Consider the following 18,660-nt stretch of genomic DNA (forward strand, 5'->3'; position numbering starts at 1 on the left):
AGAAAGCTGTTAGGGCCCTATAGAATCACTCTGCCTTGCTTTACTTACTGACCATAATCAATGCTGCCAAGATGGCAGTTTGAATCATGTCAAATCTCCAGCCAACTGTAAAACTGGCCACATGAGTCTGTGTTTAGATACCACATGTTCATTTAAATAATAATGTGTATTTGAATGACTAAATGTGTTAAAGCATTTAGTAAGTAAATATTCACAAAACACAAGCTTGTTTTCTTATTAAAGGTCCAATGCAGCTGTTTTTATCTCAATATCAAATCATTTCTGGGCAAGAGTGAAGTACCTTACTGTTATTGTTTTACATTTAAAATGGTCAAAGAGAAACAAAAGTAGCTTCTTAGCAAATTTCTCAAGCAAGAATTTTGCTCGGACTGTCTAGGAGTAGTTTGAGAGGGGAAAACTGAAAACGACCTGTTATTGGCAGAGCAGTTTGGAACTCTCTTTTCAAACAACACATTTCACTGCACCTATCCGCTGTACAGGGAGTATAACGAATATTAGAAAACACCTTACTAATATGAGTTGCACCCCCCAGTTTTCACCCAGACCAGCCTCAATACATCAGTGATTGGACTCTACAAGGTGTCGAAAGCGTTCCACAGGGATGCTGGCCCATGTTGACTCCAATGCTTCCCACAGTTGTCAAGTTGGCTGGATGTCCTTTGGATGGTGGACAATTCTTGATACACACGAGAAACGGTTAAGCGTGAAAAACCCAGCAGTGTTGCAGTTCTTGACACAAACCGTTGCCCCTTGCACCTACTACCATACCCTGTTCAAAGGCACTTACATGTTTTGTCTTGCCCATTCACCCTCTGAATGACACACACGGTGCATTTGGGAAGTATTCAGACCCCTTGACTTTTTTCACATTTTATTATGTTACAGCCTTATTCCAAAATTGATTGAATAAAACATTATCCTCGTCAAAGTAAAAACCAGGTTTTCATACATTTTGCACATTTTATTAAAAACAAACACCTTAAATATTCAGACCCTTTGCTATGAGACTCGAAATTGAGCTCAGGTGTGTCCTGTTTCCATCGATCATCCTTGAGATGTTTCTACAACTTGATTGGAGTCCACCTGTGGTAAATTCAATTGATTGGACATGATTTGGACAGGCACACACCTGTCTATATAAGGTCCCACAGTTGATGGTGCATGTCAAAGCAAAAACCAAGCCATGAGGTCGACGCAATTATCCGTAGAGCTCCAAAACAAGATTGTGTCGAGGCACAGTTCTGGGGAAAGGTACCAAAAATGTCTGCAGCATCGAAGGTCCCCAAGAACACAATGGCCTCCATTCTTAAATGAAAGAAGTTTGGAACACCCAGACTCTTCCTAGAGCTGGGGCTTGGCCTAACTAAGCAATCTGGGGAGAAGGGCCTTGGTCAGGGAGGTGACCAAGAACCTGATGGTCACTCTGACAGAGATCCAGAGTTCCTCTGTGGAGATGGGAGAACCTTCCAGAAGGACAACCATCTCTGCAGCACTCCACCAATCAGGCCTTTATGGCAGAGTGGCCAGATGGAAGCCACTCAGTAAAAGGCACATGACAGCCCGCTTGGAGTTTGCCAAAAGGCACCTAAAGGACTCTCAGACCATGAGAAACAATATTCTCTGGTCTGATGAAACCAAGATTTAACTCTTTGACCTGAATGCCAACTGTCATGTTTGGAGGAAACCTTGCACCATCACTACAGTGAAGCATGGTGGTGGCAGCATCATGCTGTGGGGATGTTTTTCAGTGGCAGAGACTAGGAGACTACTCTGGATCAAGGAAAGATTAACAGAGCAAAGTACAGAGATCCATGAAAACCTACTCTAGAGCGCTCAGGACCTCAGACTGGGGCAAAGGTTCACCATCCAACAGGACAATGACCCTAAGCACACAGCCAAGACAACGCAGGAGTGGCTTCGGGACAAGTCTCTGAATGTCGTTGAGTGGCCCAGCCAGAGCCCAGACTTGAACATGATCTAACATCTCTGGAGAAACCTGAAAATAGCTGTGCAGCGACGCTCCCCATCCAACCTGACAGAGCTTGAGAGTGTCATACCCAAGAAGATTCCAGGCAGTAATTGCTTACTAAAGGTTCTTCAACAAAGTACTGAGTAAAGAGTCTGAATACTTATGTAAATGTGATATTTCAGATTTATTTCATACATTTGCTACAATTAAAAAAAACGGGTTTTGCTTTGTCATTATGGGATATTGTTCGTAACAAAACGTGGAAAAAGTCGGTCTGAATACTTTCCGAATGTACTGTATACACAATCCATGTCGCAATTGTCTCGGCTTATAAATCCTTCTTTAACTTGTCTCCTCCCATTCATCAACACTGATTTGAAGTGGATTTAACAAGTGACATCAATAAGGGATCATAGCTTTCACCAGGATTCACCTTGTCAGTTTGTCATGGAACGAGCAGGTGTTCTTAATGTTTTGTATACTTAGTGTATGTGACAATACATACTGTATATACAGTACCGGTCAAAAGTTTGGACACTTACTCATTCATGGGATTTTCTACATTGTAGAATAATAGTAAAGACATCAAAACGATTAAATAACACATATGGAATCATGTAGTAACCAAAAGTGTTTTATATTTGAGATTCTTCACAGTAGCCACCCTTTGCCCTGATGACACCTTTGCACACTCTTGGCATTCTCTCAACCAGCTTACTGAGGAATGCTTTGCCAATAGTCTTGAAGGCGTTCCCACATATGCTGAGCACTTGTTGGCTGCTTTTCCTTCACTCTGCGGACCAACTCATCCCAAACCATCTTAGTTGGGTTGAGGTTGGGTGATTGTCATCTGATTATCATTGAGGCCAGGTCATCTAATGCAGCACTCCATCACTCTCCTTGGTCAAATAGCCCTTACACAGCCTGGAGGTGTGTTTTGGGTCATTGTCCTGTTGATAAAGAAATGATAGTCCCACTAAGGAAAACTTTTGGGAAAAAAATATATAATAAAAAAATCTTATTGGTCTATTAACTACACTGAACAAAAATAAACGCGACATGTAAAGTGTTGGTCCCATGTTTCATGAGCAGAAATGAAAGATCCTCAACATTTTTCATACGAACAAAAAGCGTATAGCTCTAAAATGTGCACAAATTTGTTTACAAACCTGTTAGTGAACATTTCTCCTTTGCCAAGATAATCCATTAACCTGACAGGTGTGTCATATCAAGAAGCTGATTAAACAGCATGATCATTACACAGGTACACCTTGTGCCACACTAAAATGTGCAGTTTTGTCACACAACACAATTCCACAGATGTCTCAAATTTTTAGGGAGCATGCAATTGGCATGCTGACTGCAGGAATGTCCACCAGAGCTGTTTCCAAAGTATTGAATGTTTTCTTTACCACTTCAGTGGGCAAATGCTCACCTTCGATGGCCACTGGTACGCTGGAGAAGTGTGCTCTTCATGGATGAATCGCGGTTTCAACTGTACTGGGCAGATGTTGGCGAGCGGTTTGCTGATGTCAACATTGTAAACAGAGTGCCCCATGGTGGCGGTGGGGTTATGGTATGTGCAGGCATAAACTTCTAACAATGAACACAATTGCATTTTATCGATGGCAATTCGAATGCGCTAAGATACCTTGACGAGATCCTGGGGCCCATTGTTGTGCCATTCATCAACCGCCATCGCCTCATGTTTCAGCATGATAATGCACGGCCCCATGTCGCAAAGATCTGTACACAATTCTTGGAAGCTGAAGATGTCCCAGTTCCTCCATGTCCTGCATACTCACCAGACATGTCACCCATTGAACCTGTTTGAGTTGTTCCGGAACGACGTACACGACATCGTGCTCAACAGCATGATCAACTCTATGCGAAGGAGATGTCGCGCTGCATGAGGCAAATGTGGACAAACCAGATACTGACTAGTTTTCTGATCCACGCCCCTACTTTTTTTCCCCCCTTTTTTTTTAAAGTTATCTGACCAGCAGATGCTTATCAATATTCCCAGTCATGTGAAATCCATAGATTAGGGCCTAATGAATTAATTTCAATTGACTGATTTCCTTATATGAACTGTAACTCAGTAAAATCTTTGAAATTGTTGCATGTTGCGTTTTTATATTTTCAGTGTAATTTACTGCATGTTGATGTCACCAATGAAGGCCAAAACTCCCTCCCACCAAACCTCCAACAGCTCTTACACTAAAACAGCATAATCATAATTTTCACAATTTCACAGTATTATTCCAACCTTGTACTGTGGAAATATATATATATATATATATAACAGGATAATCACGGTTTTGACTGCACTGGGCCTTTTAAAATGGAAGACATGCCAAGAGAAACATCTGATTGATTTAGAACAGAATTGACAAGAAAGTCCCCCCCCCACACACACACACACACACACACACACACGATTGGTACCGAAGTCATGTACAGTATGTTGCAGTATCCCTGTTGGAGAGAGGGGAGACTAGTAAAAGAGAGGAGGGATGGAAGGTTCAACATCTCTAATGATATTCACTGAACTCTGACATTCTATCGATGGTCTAAGCTGCTGACTCATCCAAAGGATCACCGTGTTCTCTCCTAAAGCGTATGGCCGCTGTCGTCTTTTTCACAACACTACGGCAGACGACGAGGCTTGATCTTGTCAGCGTATTCAGGAATGCAGGGGAGACGTCAGATGTCGCTTCAGACTTTGTTTCCTCAGCGAATGTGTTCTTTTTCGTCCTTGGTAAGTCGTATTAGATACACGGGGAACAAAATGTAGCCTCCTTAACTCGGCTGCCAGTGATGATGTGTACTTCTAGAAACATTTACGACTGTTACGAAACAGTTTCCAGTCACTCTTTGGGGGGGGGGGAAACGCATTTCGAGTGCTTGTAGATGGCATGTTTATAATATAGTAAGTGTCCTCAACATGTCTTGAAGGTGCCTTCCGTAGTGCTGTCTGATGACTCAGACCTTTTCCTCCTAGGGCCCTTAGCGCAGCACATCTTCTGATCCCTGTGTAAGCAGTATCGGCACACAGCCTGCCCTTTACACTTTAATCATATCGTTCACGTCATAGCCCAGGTCTAGCACTGTCAGTGCATTTATGAATATGGATCTGTCAATCAAATGTATCAATCACATGTATTTTATGAAGCCCCTTATTACATCAGCAGTTGTCACAAAGTGCTTTACAGACACCCAGCCTACAACACCAAAGAGCAAGCGATGCAGAAGCACAGTGACTAGGAAAAACTCCCTAGAAGTAACCAGACAAATTGCTCCAATCTGTCAATATGATCATTATTCTGGCAATCCAGGTTATAATGACTGATGGATCTGTGCAGTGATTTGGCTGACATCTATGTACAGTATCAGTCAAAAGCTTGGACACACCTACTCATTCAAGGGTTTTTCTTAGTTTTTTTTACTGTTTTCTTCATTGTAGAATAATAGTGAAGACATCAGAACTATGAAATGACACACATGGAATCATGTAGTAACCAAAAAAGTCTTAAACAAATCAAAATATTTTATGTTTCAGATTCTTCAAAATAGCCTCCCTTTGCCTTGATGACAGCTTTGCACACTTGGCATTCTCTCAACCAGCTTCTTGAGGTAGTCACCTGGAATGCATTTTATTTAACACACATGCCTTGTTAAAAGTTAATATGTGGAATTGCTACCTCATGAAGCTGGTTGAGAGAACGCCAAGAGTGTGCAAAGCTGTCATCAAGGCAAAGGGTGGTTACTTTGAAGAATCTAAATTTGGTTTTGGTTTTGATTACTACATGATTCCATATGTGTTATTTCATAGTTTTGATGTCTTCACTATTATTCTACAATGAAGAAAATAGTAAAAATCAAGAGAAACCCTTGAATGAGTAGGTGTGTCCAAATTTTTGACTGGTACTGTATGAGCAGTCTGGTTCAGTCATCCAGGAGGATGCATCTACTCTTTTTGAAACTCTTCTGTTGCATATAGCATTGGCAAATCCTGCTTAGACCCACTCAGGCCTGAACATTGACCCAACCCCACTCTGCCTTAGCCTTCACCCATTGCTCAATCCCTACAATGGAGATCGCAGCATGGTGGGATTTTGAGCTACAGTTTGAAATGCTAATCCCATTGGTTTTGGACTGGGATAACAACCTCCATCAGTCAACACGGTCCTGTCTGAAAGAACTGGTGTCTGTAGCCTAATAATAATCAGCCAACATGGTCCTGTCTGAAAGAACTGGTGCCTGTAGCCTAATAATCATCAGTAAACATGGTCCTGTCTGAAAGAACTGGTGTCTGTAGCCTAATAATAATCAGTCAACACGGTCCTGCCTGAAAGAACTGGTGCCTGTAGCCTAATAATAATCAGTCAACATGGTCCTGTCTGAAAGAACTGGTGTCTGTAGCCTAATAATAATCAGTCAACATGGTCCTGTCTGAAAGAACTGGTGCCTGTAGCCTAATAATAATCAGTCAACATGGTCCTGTCTGAAAGAACTGGTGCCTGTAGCCTAATAATCATCAGTAAACATGGTCCTGTCTGAAAGAACTGGTGTCTGTAGCCTAATAATAATCAGTCAACATGGTCCTGTCTGAAAGAACTGGTGCCTGTAGCCTAATAATAATCAGTCAACATGGTCCTGTCTGAAAGAACTGGTGCCTGTAGCCTAATAATAATCAGTCAACATGGTCCTGTCTGAAAGAACTGGTGTCTGTAGCCTAATAATAATCAGTCAACATGGTCCTGTCTGAAAGAACTGGTGCCTGTAGCCTAATAATAATCAGTCAACATGGTCCTGTCTGAAAGAACTGGTGTCTGTAGCCTAATAATAATCAGTCAACATGGTCCTGTCTGAAAGAACTGGTGCCTGTAGCCTAATAATAATCAGTCAACATGGTCCTGTCTGAAAGAACTGGTGCCTGTAGCCTAATAATAATCAGTCAACATGGTCCTGTCTGAAAGAACTGGTGCCTGTAGCCTAATAATAATCAGTCAACATGGTCCTGTCTGAAAGAACTGGTGCCTGTAGCCTAATAATAAGCCATATTTCAACAACAAAAAAGGCCCCAGAATTTAGCTTTGGTGCACCCTCGTTTCCACAGTGTCACTTTCTCCCACTTTCTTGATTTGAATATACCATACATGGATTCATCATACTACATTTGATGAATCTACCTAACATTGGCCTTCCCAAGAACCTCCTGTTTTATCTTGTTTCTTGTGATGCGCTCGGAATGGCCCAATAGGGAGCCTGCATAATTGATGACCCACTTGACTTGGTGCTTGTCGTAGTGCAGAGCAGTCCCGTGGTGTGAACTAGCTGTTCCTCTATTTGACTCTCTCAAACATAAATTACAGAGCACTTGTCTATGAGAAATTGCTTTTCTTCCTAGAGCGTAAGTGCACAGGTTCAGCGTTCATGATCATTTGTAAAATTACACCAAGATGCAGGACAGTTTGACTGTCAGTTTGTACATATGCGCTGAACTGACATTGTTTCCAAAGGGGAGATACAAAAGGACTTTGTATTTGTATATTTATTTATTTATTTATTTATTTTTGACATTATCCAGTAGTATGACGCATTGAGGTGTTGAAATACCCATGTCAATGCGCAATGGCAACATCCAATGGATTTGTGAGAATTCCTACTTGTAGGTGTGGTAGATATGAATCAACACAGAGGACAAAAACAACCATTGGACTCACACTGTTATGGTGCAGTGCAATGACATCAAACAACTGTTGCCCAGGTCTTGAGAAATGTTTACTCAGTGTAAATAATGTGGTGAAAAGTCTCCTGTAATTTGGGTTCTTTTACCGTTCAGACATGGCGATTTTGACATATACCTTCTCTCTCTCTCTCTCTCTCTCTCTTTCTTCCACCCACGTTAAGTGGCTCAAAGCCAAGGTAAGTCCTGTTTGTCACATGACCCATCTTGCTATAGTAGTCTACTATTGATAGCTGTTTAAACCGGGGGAAAAAAACGTTATTTGTATATTTGATTCCTTATTTCCCCCTAAACCAATCCATAGTACAAGTAGGCCTAGTCCAACTGCTGCAGTAGCCTTCATTATTAGAGGCTTAGTAGCACAACTCATCATGACAATATACTGCGCCTTCAGAAAGTATTCACACCCCCTTGACTTTTTCCACATTGTGTTGTGTTACAGCCTGAATTGAGGTTTTGTATCACTGGCCTACACACAATACCCCATGATGTCAGTGGAATATTTTTTTTATTTTTTTTAGAAATGTTTACAAATGAATTAAATTAAAATCTGCTGACATGTCTTGAGTCAAGTATTCAACCTCTTTGTTTTGGCAAGCTAACATCAGTTCAAGAGTAAAAATGTGCTTAAACAACTCAATAAGTTGCATGGACATTCTTATTTTTTTTAATGACTACCTCATCTCTGTTCCCCAACCATATCATTTACTGTGAGGTTCCTCAGTCGAGCAGAGAATTTCAACCACAGATTCAACCACAGAGACCAGGGAGATTTTGCAATGCCTCGCAAAGAAGAGAATCTATTGGTTAAAAAAAAGTAGATGTTGAATATCCCTTTAAGCATGGTGATGTTAATAATTACACTTTGGATGGTGTATCAATACACCCAGTCACTAAAAGGATACAGTCGTCCTTCCAAACTCAGTTGCCGGAGAGGAAGGAAACCACTCAGGGATTTCACCATGAGGCCAATGGTGACTTTAAAACAGAGTTTTAATTAATGGCCGTGATAGTAGAAAACTGAGGATGGATCAACATTGTAGTTACTCCACAATACTAACCTAAAATGACAGAGTGAAAAGAAAGATGCCTGTACAGAATACAAATATTCCAAAACATGCATCCTGTTTGCAATAAGGCACTAAAGTAAAACTGCTAAAAATGTGTCAATGAAATGAACATTGTCTAAAATACAAAGTGTTATGTTTGGGGCAAATCCTACACATCACTGAGGGCCACCATTTCATATTTTCAGGTGTGGTGGTGGCTGCATCCTGTTATGGGTATACTTCAGTGGAGGCTGGTTTGAGAAGCTAGAGGAGGACGGGCTCATTGTAATGTCTGTAATGGAAATCACACGTTTGACTCTGTTCCAATTATTCTATTCCAGCCATTACAATGAGCCTGTCCTCCTATAGCACCTCCCACCAGCCTCCACTGGTATGCTTGTCATCAGCAAGGACTAGGGAGTTTTTTTTTTTTTAGGATAACAAGAAACAGAATAGAGCTAAGCCCAGGCAAAATCCTAGAGGAAAACCTGGTTCCGTCTGCTTTTCAACAGACACTGGGAGACAAATTCACATTTTCAGCAGGACAATAACCTAAAACACAAGGCCAAATATACACTGGAGTTGCTTACCAAGACGACATTGGACGTTCCTTTGTGACCTAGTTACAGCTGACTTAAATCGGCTTGAAAATCTACGGCAAGACTTGAAAACGGTTGTCTAGCAATGATCAACAACCAACTTGACAGAGCTTGAAGTTTTTTTTTTTTTTTTAAATAATAATGTGCAAATATTGTACCATCCAGGTGTGCAAAGGTCTTAAAGACTTACCCAGAAAGTCTCACAGCTGTAATTGCTTCCAGAGGTGATTCTAACATGTATTGACTCAGGGGTGTGAATACTTACGTAAATTAGATTTCTGTGTTTCATTTTTAAATAATTTCAACCCCAAAAAATTCACATTGTCATTACGGGGTATTGTGTGTGTGTGTAGATGGATGATAAAAAAAATATTTAATACATTTTGAGTTCAGGCTGTAACACAACAAAATGTGGAATAAGTCAAGGGGTATGAATACTTTCCGAAGGCACTGTATCATGATATGATAGATGGATAGATATGTGTAGCTGTGTATGATGATCTTATCTGCTGTATGGGTTTTCCAGATAAAATGAGTATGCACCTTTTTTTTGAATATTTATAACTCTTATTAAAACAATAACCCCGGGAGTCATGAAAAATTCAAATGTTAGCTGTGGCGTGGCCTTTTAGTTATTGGCTTTGATTATATGTTTGTTTTTATGTGCTTGATAGAACACCATGTCCAAAACAAACATGTGACGGTGTTTAGCAGGAAGCCCCTGTCGGTTTTACCTGGCCAACCGCCCTGTGACTTGGTTAAAGACCAGTTCTGCTCATTTGCTAGAATGTCTCAGTAATGATGTAGCATACTGAATCTGGGAAGCCTATCAGCTTTAGTACTTGTCTGTTGTCATACTAGTTAGTCTTTTATGCTACCACTATGTTAAATGTCTTAAAACACTTTCTTGATTTTATTGTCTTTTCAACAGCAGCATGGAAATAATCAGCCAATCAGAGGAGGAGGAACACTATCGAGGACCAATCCGCCGACACAGAAGCCTCCTAGCCCGCCGCCCGTGACAGGGCCGATGTCAGGGCGTGGCACTCTAGGGTAAGAGGTCTTTTTATTTTTTTTAATGAATGAATCACTTTTTATCGCCACTATTAACTGAGCCAACATGTTAGAAGGCAGGGCGTTTGGTATCCTAGCCGGTGCACAGAGTTAGTCACGTCCTGATCTTTTATATAAAATAGCAGTGTAACACTAATTCTGGGCTTTAGTGACTGCTGTGGAACATCCAGCTGAATAGATAAGTTGGATTTTGAATGGTCCTGTGCAGATTTCCACTGACTGTTACTGTTAAGCGCATTGCAGTTTGTTGAGGCCATGGCCTTTTAATAAAGGTTGTGGAAAAGGTTACTATGTTGTTGGTATGCTGTGCATGTATGTAACAAGTGGGATTGGGTGCACATGTACATCGTGGCCAGGGGCAGACTGGGACCAGAAATCGACCCTGGTATTTCTAACACATCGGGCCATTTTATTCCTCGAGGCCCCCACACTGGCCCATTTTCTTTTTTCCCCTTTAGGACCCTATTATGAGCCAGATAATTATATTTTTGTGCAAAAACCTCAAGTTAGACAAGCCCACTGGGGCTAGAAATAGACCAGCCCGTCTGGCATTTGCCTGGAATGCCAGATGTCCAGTCTGCCACTGATCGTGGTGTTGCATTCTATTGCATTCCAACTAAACGTTCACATTTTAAGAGGTAACTTCCATTTGTGAATAGGGACATTTTCTCCATTATTTTCAATGAGGATATTTTTGTATTCATTGATCTACAGTGCCTTCAGAAAGTATTCACACCCCTTGACTTATTGCACGTTTTGTTGTGATGCAGCCTGCATTTAAAATTGATTAAATTGAGTGTTTGTGTCACTGGCCTAGACACAATACCCCATAATGTCAAAGTGGAATTGTTTTTTTAATTGTTTTTTTATATTAAAAATGAAAAGCTGAAGTCAATAATTTTAGTATTCAACCCCTTTGTTATGGCAAGCTTAAATAAGTTTGGGAGTAAAAATGTGCTTAACAAATCACATAAGTTAAATAGACTCATTCTGTGTGCAATAATGGCGTTTACCATTATTTGTGAATGACTAACTCATCTCAGTACACCAACCATACAATTTGCAAGGCATTGGAAAACCTCCCTGGTCTTTGTGGTTGTAAGATCCCTCAGTCAAGCAGTGAATTTCAACCACGAAGACCAGGGAGGTTTTCCAATGCCTTGCAAAGGGCACCTATTGGTCGATTAAAACCATTTATGAAAAAAGTAAACAGACCCCTGATTCTCATGCATTACGACTCATTCTGTTCTTATTCTCTTTTTATCTCCCCCCTTTCTATCTTTGGTTGACTTTGACAGACGCAATACGCCCTATAAAACTCTGGAGCCGGTGAAACCGCCCACAGTACCCAACGACTACATGACCAGCCCTGCTCGTCTAGGCAGCCAGCACAGCCCTGGGCGCACTGCTTCTCTCAACCAGAGACAAAGAACCCACAGGTAACTAACACGCTAGGGATGCAGGTAGCCTTGCGTTTAAGAGCGGTCGGTGGTCCAGTAACCGAAAGGTCTCTGGTTCGAAACCCGATCCGACTAGGTGAAAAATCTGCCGATGTGCCCTTGAGCAAGGCACTTAACCCTAATTCCTCCTGTAAGTCGCTCTGGATAAGAGCGTCTGCTAAATTACTACAATGTAAAAAATGTGACCATACCAGTATCGCAATATTTTTTACATGAAGCAGACTCTTTGGTCCTTTTTTAAAAACCTGCTGTATGTAAAATATTGTGTGCTTGGAAAATGTTTATTTCCAACAGAAGGGCAGTTTTCCTGAAGATGTTTAAATCCGCTTCGTGTTTTGTTTCATTGCCATGATACTAACCAGTAAAACACACTCACACAGGCACGCGTACACACACACACGCGCCTAGTGGTTAGAGCATTGGGCCTGTAACCGAAAGGTTGCTGGATCGAATCCCCGAGCTGACATGGGTCGTTCTGCCCCTGAACAAGGCATTTAACCCACTGTTCCCCGATAGGTTGTCATTGTAAATAAGAATTTGTTATTAACTGACTTGCCTAGTTAAATAAATGTAATCTGCGCGCAGACCGATGGATAGACACATATACTATTGTCCTACTCAACAGCTCTGAATGTCTCTCCCACAGCCTCTGTGTTCTAACATGGGTATGACAAAAGGAACCCCCCCCCCCCCCAAATACTTTGTATCCCCCATGTCTTACAAACATTTCTAATCTCTACACTTATCCATCAGCTTAATGTGCTTTCACACCTCCCCAGCCCAAATACTGTAAATCCAACATTCAACTGACAAGACCCGGAAGGCTTCAGCCGTTTGGGAATGAATGTTCCTCAAGGCCTGCGGCGTAAAGTGTCCTTCGAAAGTCCTAAGTCCTCTGTACATTTAGACCCCTGCCACGATCACTGACTGAAATGTGTCCGTCAGAAAGCCACGCTGAGATATGAGTCACGAGTGATTTTGAAGTTGTTTCATTAGCTAAGAAGGCTGTGCTGCTGACTGAGATGGTCATAAATATTACATCACTTTTCTCTTTTTTTTCTCCTGTCCCTCTATCATTTTGGCACACATGCTATTCCCTTTCCCTTACTTTGCTATTTTCTCTCCCCTTTGTTCTTTCTCTCTTTTGCGCTCTCTCTCGCTTCGCTATCTCGTGCGCTCTCTCTCGCTTCGCTATCTCGTGCGCTCTCTCTCGCTTCGCTATCTCGTGCGCTCTCTCTCGCTTCGCTATCTCGTGCGCTCTCTCTCGCTTCGCTATCTCGTGCGCTCTCTCTCGCTTCGCTATCTCGTGCGCTCTCTCTCGCTTCGCTATCTCGTGCGCTCTCTCTCGCTTCGCTATCTCGTGCGCTCTCTCTCTCTCGCTGTCTCGTGCGCTCTCTCTCTCTCGCTGTCTCGTGCGCTCTCTCTCTCTCGCTGTCTCGTGCGCTCTCTCTCTCTCGCTGTCTCGTGCGCTCTCGCTGTCTCGCTGTCTCGTGCGCTCTCGCTGTCTCGCTGTCTCGTGCGCTCTCTCTCTCTCTCGCTGTCTCGTGCGCTCTCTCTCTCTCTCGTGCGCTCTCTCTCTCTCTCGTGCGCTCTCGCTATCTCGTGCGCTCTCGCTCTCTCGTGCGCTCTCGCTCTCTCGTGCGCTCTCGCTCTCTCGTGCGCTCTCGCTCTCTCGTGCGCTCTCTCGTGCTCTTTCTCGTGTGCTCTCTCTCTCTCGCTTTCTCGCGCGCTCTCTCTCTCTCGCTATCTCGTGGGCTCTCTCTCTCGCTATCTCGTGGACTCTCTCTCGCTATCTCGTGGACTCTCTCTCGCTATCTCGTGGGCTCTCTCTCGCTATCTCGTGGGCTCTCTCTCTCGCTCTCTCGTGCGCTCTCTCTCTCTCTCGCTATCTCGTGCGCTCTCTCTCTCTCTCGCTCTCTCGTGCGCTCTCTCTCTCTCTCGCTCTCTCGTGCGCTCTCTCTCTCTCTCGCTATCTCGTGCGCTCTCTCTCTCTCTCGCTATCTCGTGCGCTCTCTCTCTCTCTCGCTATCTCGTGCGCTCTCTCTCTCTCTCGCTATCTCGTGCGCTCTCTCTCTCTCGCTATCTCGTGCGCTCTCTCTCTCTCGCTGTCTCGTGCGCTCTCTCTCTCTCGCTGTCTCGTGCGCTCTCTCTCTCTCGCTGTCTCGTGCGCTCTCTCTCTCTCGCTGTCTCGTGCGCTCTCTCTCTCTCGCTGTCTCGTGCGCTCTCTCTCTCTCTCGCTGTCTCGTGCGCTCTCTCTCTCTCTCGCTGTCTCGTGCGCTCTCTCTCTCTCGCTGTCTCGTGCGCTCTCTCTCTCTCTCGCTGTCTCGTGCGCTCTCTCTCTCTCTCGCTGTCTCGTGCGCTCTCTCTCTCTCTCGCTGTCTCGTGCGCTCTCGCTGTCTCGTGCGCTCTCGCTGTCTCGTGCGCTCTCGCTGTCTCGTGCGCTCTCGCTGTCTCGTGCGCTCTCTCTCTCTCTCGTGCGCTCTCGCTATCTCGTGCGCTCTCGCTATCTCGTGCGCTCTCGCTCTCTCGTGCGCTCTCGCTCTCTCGTGCGCTCTCGCTCTCTCGTGCGCTCTCGCTCTCTCGTGCGCTCTCGCTCTCTCGTGCGCTCTCGCTCTCTCGTGCGCTCTCTCTCTCGCTGTGCGCGCTCTGTCTCTCTCTCGCTGTGCTCGCTCTGTCTCTCTCTCGCTGTGCTCGCTCTGTCTCTCTCTCGCTGTGCGCGCTCTGTCTCTCTCTCGCTGTGCGCGCTCTGTCTCTCTCTCGCGCTGTGCGCGCTCTGTCTCTCTCTCGCGCTGTGCGCGCTCTGTCTCTCTCTCGCGCTGTGCGCGCTCTGTCTCTCTCGCCGTGCGCGCTCTCTCTCTCTTGCTGTGCGCGCTCTCTCTCTCTCTCGCTGTGCGCGCTCTCTCTCTCTCTCTCGCTGTGCGCGCTCTCTCTCTCTCTCTCTCGCTGTGCGCGCTCTCTCTCTCTCTCGCTGTGCGCGCTCTCTCTCTCTCTCGCTGTGCGCGCTCTCTCTCTCTCTCTCTCTCTCTCGCTGTGCGTGCTCTCTCTCTCTCGCTGTGCGCGCTCTCTCTCTCTCGCTGTGCGCGCTCTCTCTCTCTCTCTCGCTGTGCGCGCTCTCTCTCTCTCGCTGTGCGCGCTCTCTCTCTCTCGCTGTGCGCGCTCTCTCTCTCTCGCTGTGCGCGCTCTCTCTCTCTCGCTGTGCGCGCTCTCTCTCTCTCGCTGTGCGCTCTCTCTCTCTCTCGCTGTGCGCTCTCTCTCTCTCTCGCTGTGCGCGCTCTCTCTCTCTCGCTGCGCGCGCTCTCTCTCTCGCTGCGCGCGCGCTCTCTCTCTCTCTCTCTCTCTCGCTGTGCGCGCTCTCTCTCTCTCGCTGTCTCGTGCGCTCTCTCTCTCGCTGTGCGCGCTCTCTCTCTCTCTCGCTGTGCGCGCTCTCTCTCTCTCGCTGCGCGCTCTCTCTCTCTCTCGCTGTGCGCGCTCTCTCTCTCTCGCTGTGCGCGCTCTCTCTCTCTCGCTGTGCGCGCTCTCTCTCTCTCGCTGTGCGCGCTCTCTCTCTCGCTGTGCGCGCTCTCTCTCTCTCTCTCGCTGTGCGCGCTCTCTCTCTCTCTCTCGCTGTCTCGTGCGCTCTCTCTCTCGCTGTGCGCGCTCTCTCTCTCGCTGTGCGCGCTCTGTCTCTCTCTCGCTGTGCGCGCTCTGTCTCTCTCTCGCTGTGCGCTCTCTCTCTCTCTCTCTGCTGTGCGCGCTCTCTCTCTCTCTCGCTGTGCGCGCTCTCTCTCTCTCTCTCGCTGTGCGCGCTCTCTCTCTCTCTCTCTCTCTCTCGCTGTGCGCGCTCTCTCTCTCGCTGTGCGCGCTCTCTCTCTCTCTCTCTCGCTGTGCGCGCTCTCTCTCTCGCTGTGCGCGCTCTCTCTCTCTCTCGCTGTGCGCGCTCTCTCTCTCTCGCTGTGCGCGCTCTCTCTCTCTCGCTGTGCGCGCGCTCTCTCTCTCTCTCTCGCTGTGCGCGCTCTCTCTCTCTCTCTCGCTGTGCGCGCTCTCTCTCTCTCTCGCTGTGCGCGCTCTCTCTCTCTCGCTGCGCGCGCTCTCTCTCTCTCTCGCTGCGCGCGCTCTCTCTCTCGCTGCGCGCGCTCTCTCTCTCGCTGCGCGCGCTCTCTCTCTCTCTCGCTGCGCGCGCTCTCTCTCTCGCTGCGCGCGCTCTCTCTCTCTCGCTGCGCGCGCTCTCTCTCTCTCTCGCTGCGCACGGGCGCTCTCTCTCTCTCGCTGTGCGCACGGGCGCTCTCTCTCTCTCGCTGTGCGCACGGGCGCTCTCTCTCTCTCGCTGTGCGCACGGGCGCTCTCTCTCTCTCGCTGTGCGCACGGGCGCTCTCTCTCTCTCGCTGTGCGCACGGGCGCTCTCTCTCTCTCGCTGTGCGCACGGGCGCTCTCTCTCTCTCGCTGTGCGCACGGGCGCTCTCTCTCTCTCGCTGTGCGCACGGGCGCTCTCTCTCTCTCGCTGTGCGCACGGGCGCTCTCTCTCTCTCGCTGTGCGCGCGGGCGCTCTCTCTCTCTCGCTGTGCGCGCGGGCGCTCTCTCTCTCGCTGTGTCGCGGGGCGCTCTCTCTCTCTCGCTGTGTCGCGGGCGCTCTCTCTCTCTCGCTGTGTCGCGGGCGCTCTCTCTCTCGCTGTGTCGCGGGCGCTCTCTCTCTCTCGCTGTGTCGCGGGCGCTCTCTCTCTCTCGCTGTGTCGCGGGCGCTCTCTCTCTCTCGCTGTGTCGCGGGCGCTCTCTCTCTCTCTCGCTGTGTCGCGGGCGCTCTCTCTCTCTCGCTGTGTCGTGCGCTAGCTCGCTGTTTCGATCTCCACCATTGAGTCATGGGAGAGTGCATCTTCAGCAGGGAGCAGGTTTGCCCTGTTTTAGATGAGTAGATGTGGGTACCATCATTTGATATGGTTATAATATGCTTTAAACTCATATGGTTATAATATGCTTTAAACTCATATGGTTATAATATGCTTTAAACTCATATGGTTATAATATGCTTTAAACTCATTTGATATGTTACCACACATCAATACTGCAGGACAAATGGTTCACCAAATATCATGGATATGTACGATAAATTGTGTTCAATACCAAGACTGCCAGCAAGACTGCCAGCAAGACCGCCGCTTTTTGTCCTTGCCTGTCTATCAGCAACCATTTAAGGTCTTTCAAACCAGGTGTTATTTCATCTTAACTTGAATTGCTCAAACAATATCAGTGACTTTTACAGTTATGGAGGAGCAAAAACTCAATCAAGTGCAAAAATGACATACTGCAGCCTTCTAGGTTGGGAGCTGTGAACCACTGCAGTACATTCAAAAACCTGGGTCCTTGTGTAGTCTCATTCTCTCCCTGACCTGGAAACTGTCCTGTCTGCTCTCCTACTGCTCTCCACACACACACTCTGTTTATCAGTCTCTGCCGTCTCTACCTGCCTGAGCCCTGATTCAATAAGTGTGTGCGCGTGCGTATGTGTGTGCTGGTGCATGGTGGGAGTCAAGCTTTCACCAACTCCGTGTTGTGGTGGTCTGATTTATATGAAATCTGATCTCTGGCGACGTGGTTGGGCTAGAGACAGAAAGGAGAGGCTGAGACAGACGAGCGTAGGAGGAGTGATGGACCTGGAGATGGAGCACTATAGGGAGGGAGGGAGGGAGAGACGGAGGTGATTTGATTTCAGCTACTGAGAGGGATGGCAAGAGAGAACTGACAGTGAAAGGCAGACAGGATGGGAAATGTGCATTATTACACAGAGGGGGCTTATCTTATCTCACACAGGGGGGGCTTATCTTATCTCACACAGAGGGGGCTTATCTTATCTCACACAGAGGGGGCTTATCTTATCTCACACAGAGGGGGCTTATCTTATCTCACACAGAGGGGGCTTATTTTATCTCACACAGGGGGGGCTTATTTTATCTCACACAGGGGGGGCTTATCTTATCTCACACAGGGGGGGCTTATCTTATCTCACACAGAGGGGGCTTATCTTATCTCACACAGAGGGGGCTTATCTTATCTCACACAGAGGGGGCTTATCTTATCTCACACAGAGGGGGCTTATCTTATCTCACACAGAGGGGGCTTATCTTATCTCACACAGAGGGGGCTTATCTTATCTCACACAGAGGGGGCTTATCTTATCTCACACAGAGGGGGCTTATCTTACCCCTTTTCTCATCCTCACTGGATCACATAGTCATAGTAAACCCCTGACTCTTCCCATCCTTCTAGGGATTCCTAGCCAGACCATTGATCTGACGCCCTGCAGCTGACCTGGAGGCTAAGGCGGGGCTTATAGGCTTTGACATAATGCCTCTCCTATGGTATGGACTGAGTGTACAAAACATTAAGTACACCTTTCCATGACACAAACTGACCAGGTGAAAGGTGTTAAATCCACTTCAATCAGTGTAGGTGAAAGGGAGGAGACCGGTTAAAGACCGTTTCCCGTGTGTATCAAGAATGGTCCACCACCCAAAGGACATCCAGCCTACTTGACACAACTGTGGGAAGCATTGGAGTCAACATGGACCAACATCCCTGTGGAACGCTTTCAACACCTTGTAGAGTCCATGCCCTGACGAATTGAGGCTGTTCTGAGGGCAAAAGGAGGGGTGGGGGTGCAACTCAATATTAGGAAGGTGTCCTTAGTGTTTTGTACTCACTGTAGATGTACTGTATCGACCACAGTGTGTCTAGCTGTGTTCTGTTGGTACCAGGCTCAGTGGAA

General features: G+C 46.2%; 1 protein-coding gene across 17 annotated transcripts in view; it reads left to right on the forward strand.

The window, feature by feature from the left end:
* The window catches only part of LOC115195663 (abl interactor 1), a 70,041-nt gene that overhangs the window by 39,610 nt on the left and 11,771 nt on the right, over nt 1-18,660 (forward strand). For 6 of the 17 annotated variants that reach the window (XM_029755754.1, XM_029755758.1, XM_029755759.1 and 3 more), the window contains exons 4-6: nt 7,907-7,921; nt 10,322-10,443; nt 11,763-11,903. In XM_029755754.1, the coding sequence (XP_029611614.1) occupies nt 7,907-7,921; nt 10,322-10,443; nt 11,763-11,903 (278 nt within the window). The remainder of the gene's footprint in view (nt 1-7,906; nt 7,922-10,321; nt 10,444-11,762; nt 11,904-18,660) is intronic. The other 11 variants (XM_029755755.1, XM_029755760.1, XM_029755764.1 and 8 more) reach the window with 3 other exon arrangements.

The sequence above is a fragment of the Salmo trutta genome, chromosome 6 (assembly GCF_901001165.1).
Source record: "Salmo trutta chromosome 6, fSalTru1.1, whole genome shotgun sequence".
In the NCBI taxonomy this organism is placed as follows: Eukaryota; Metazoa; Chordata; class Actinopteri; order Salmoniformes; family Salmonidae; genus Salmo; species Salmo trutta.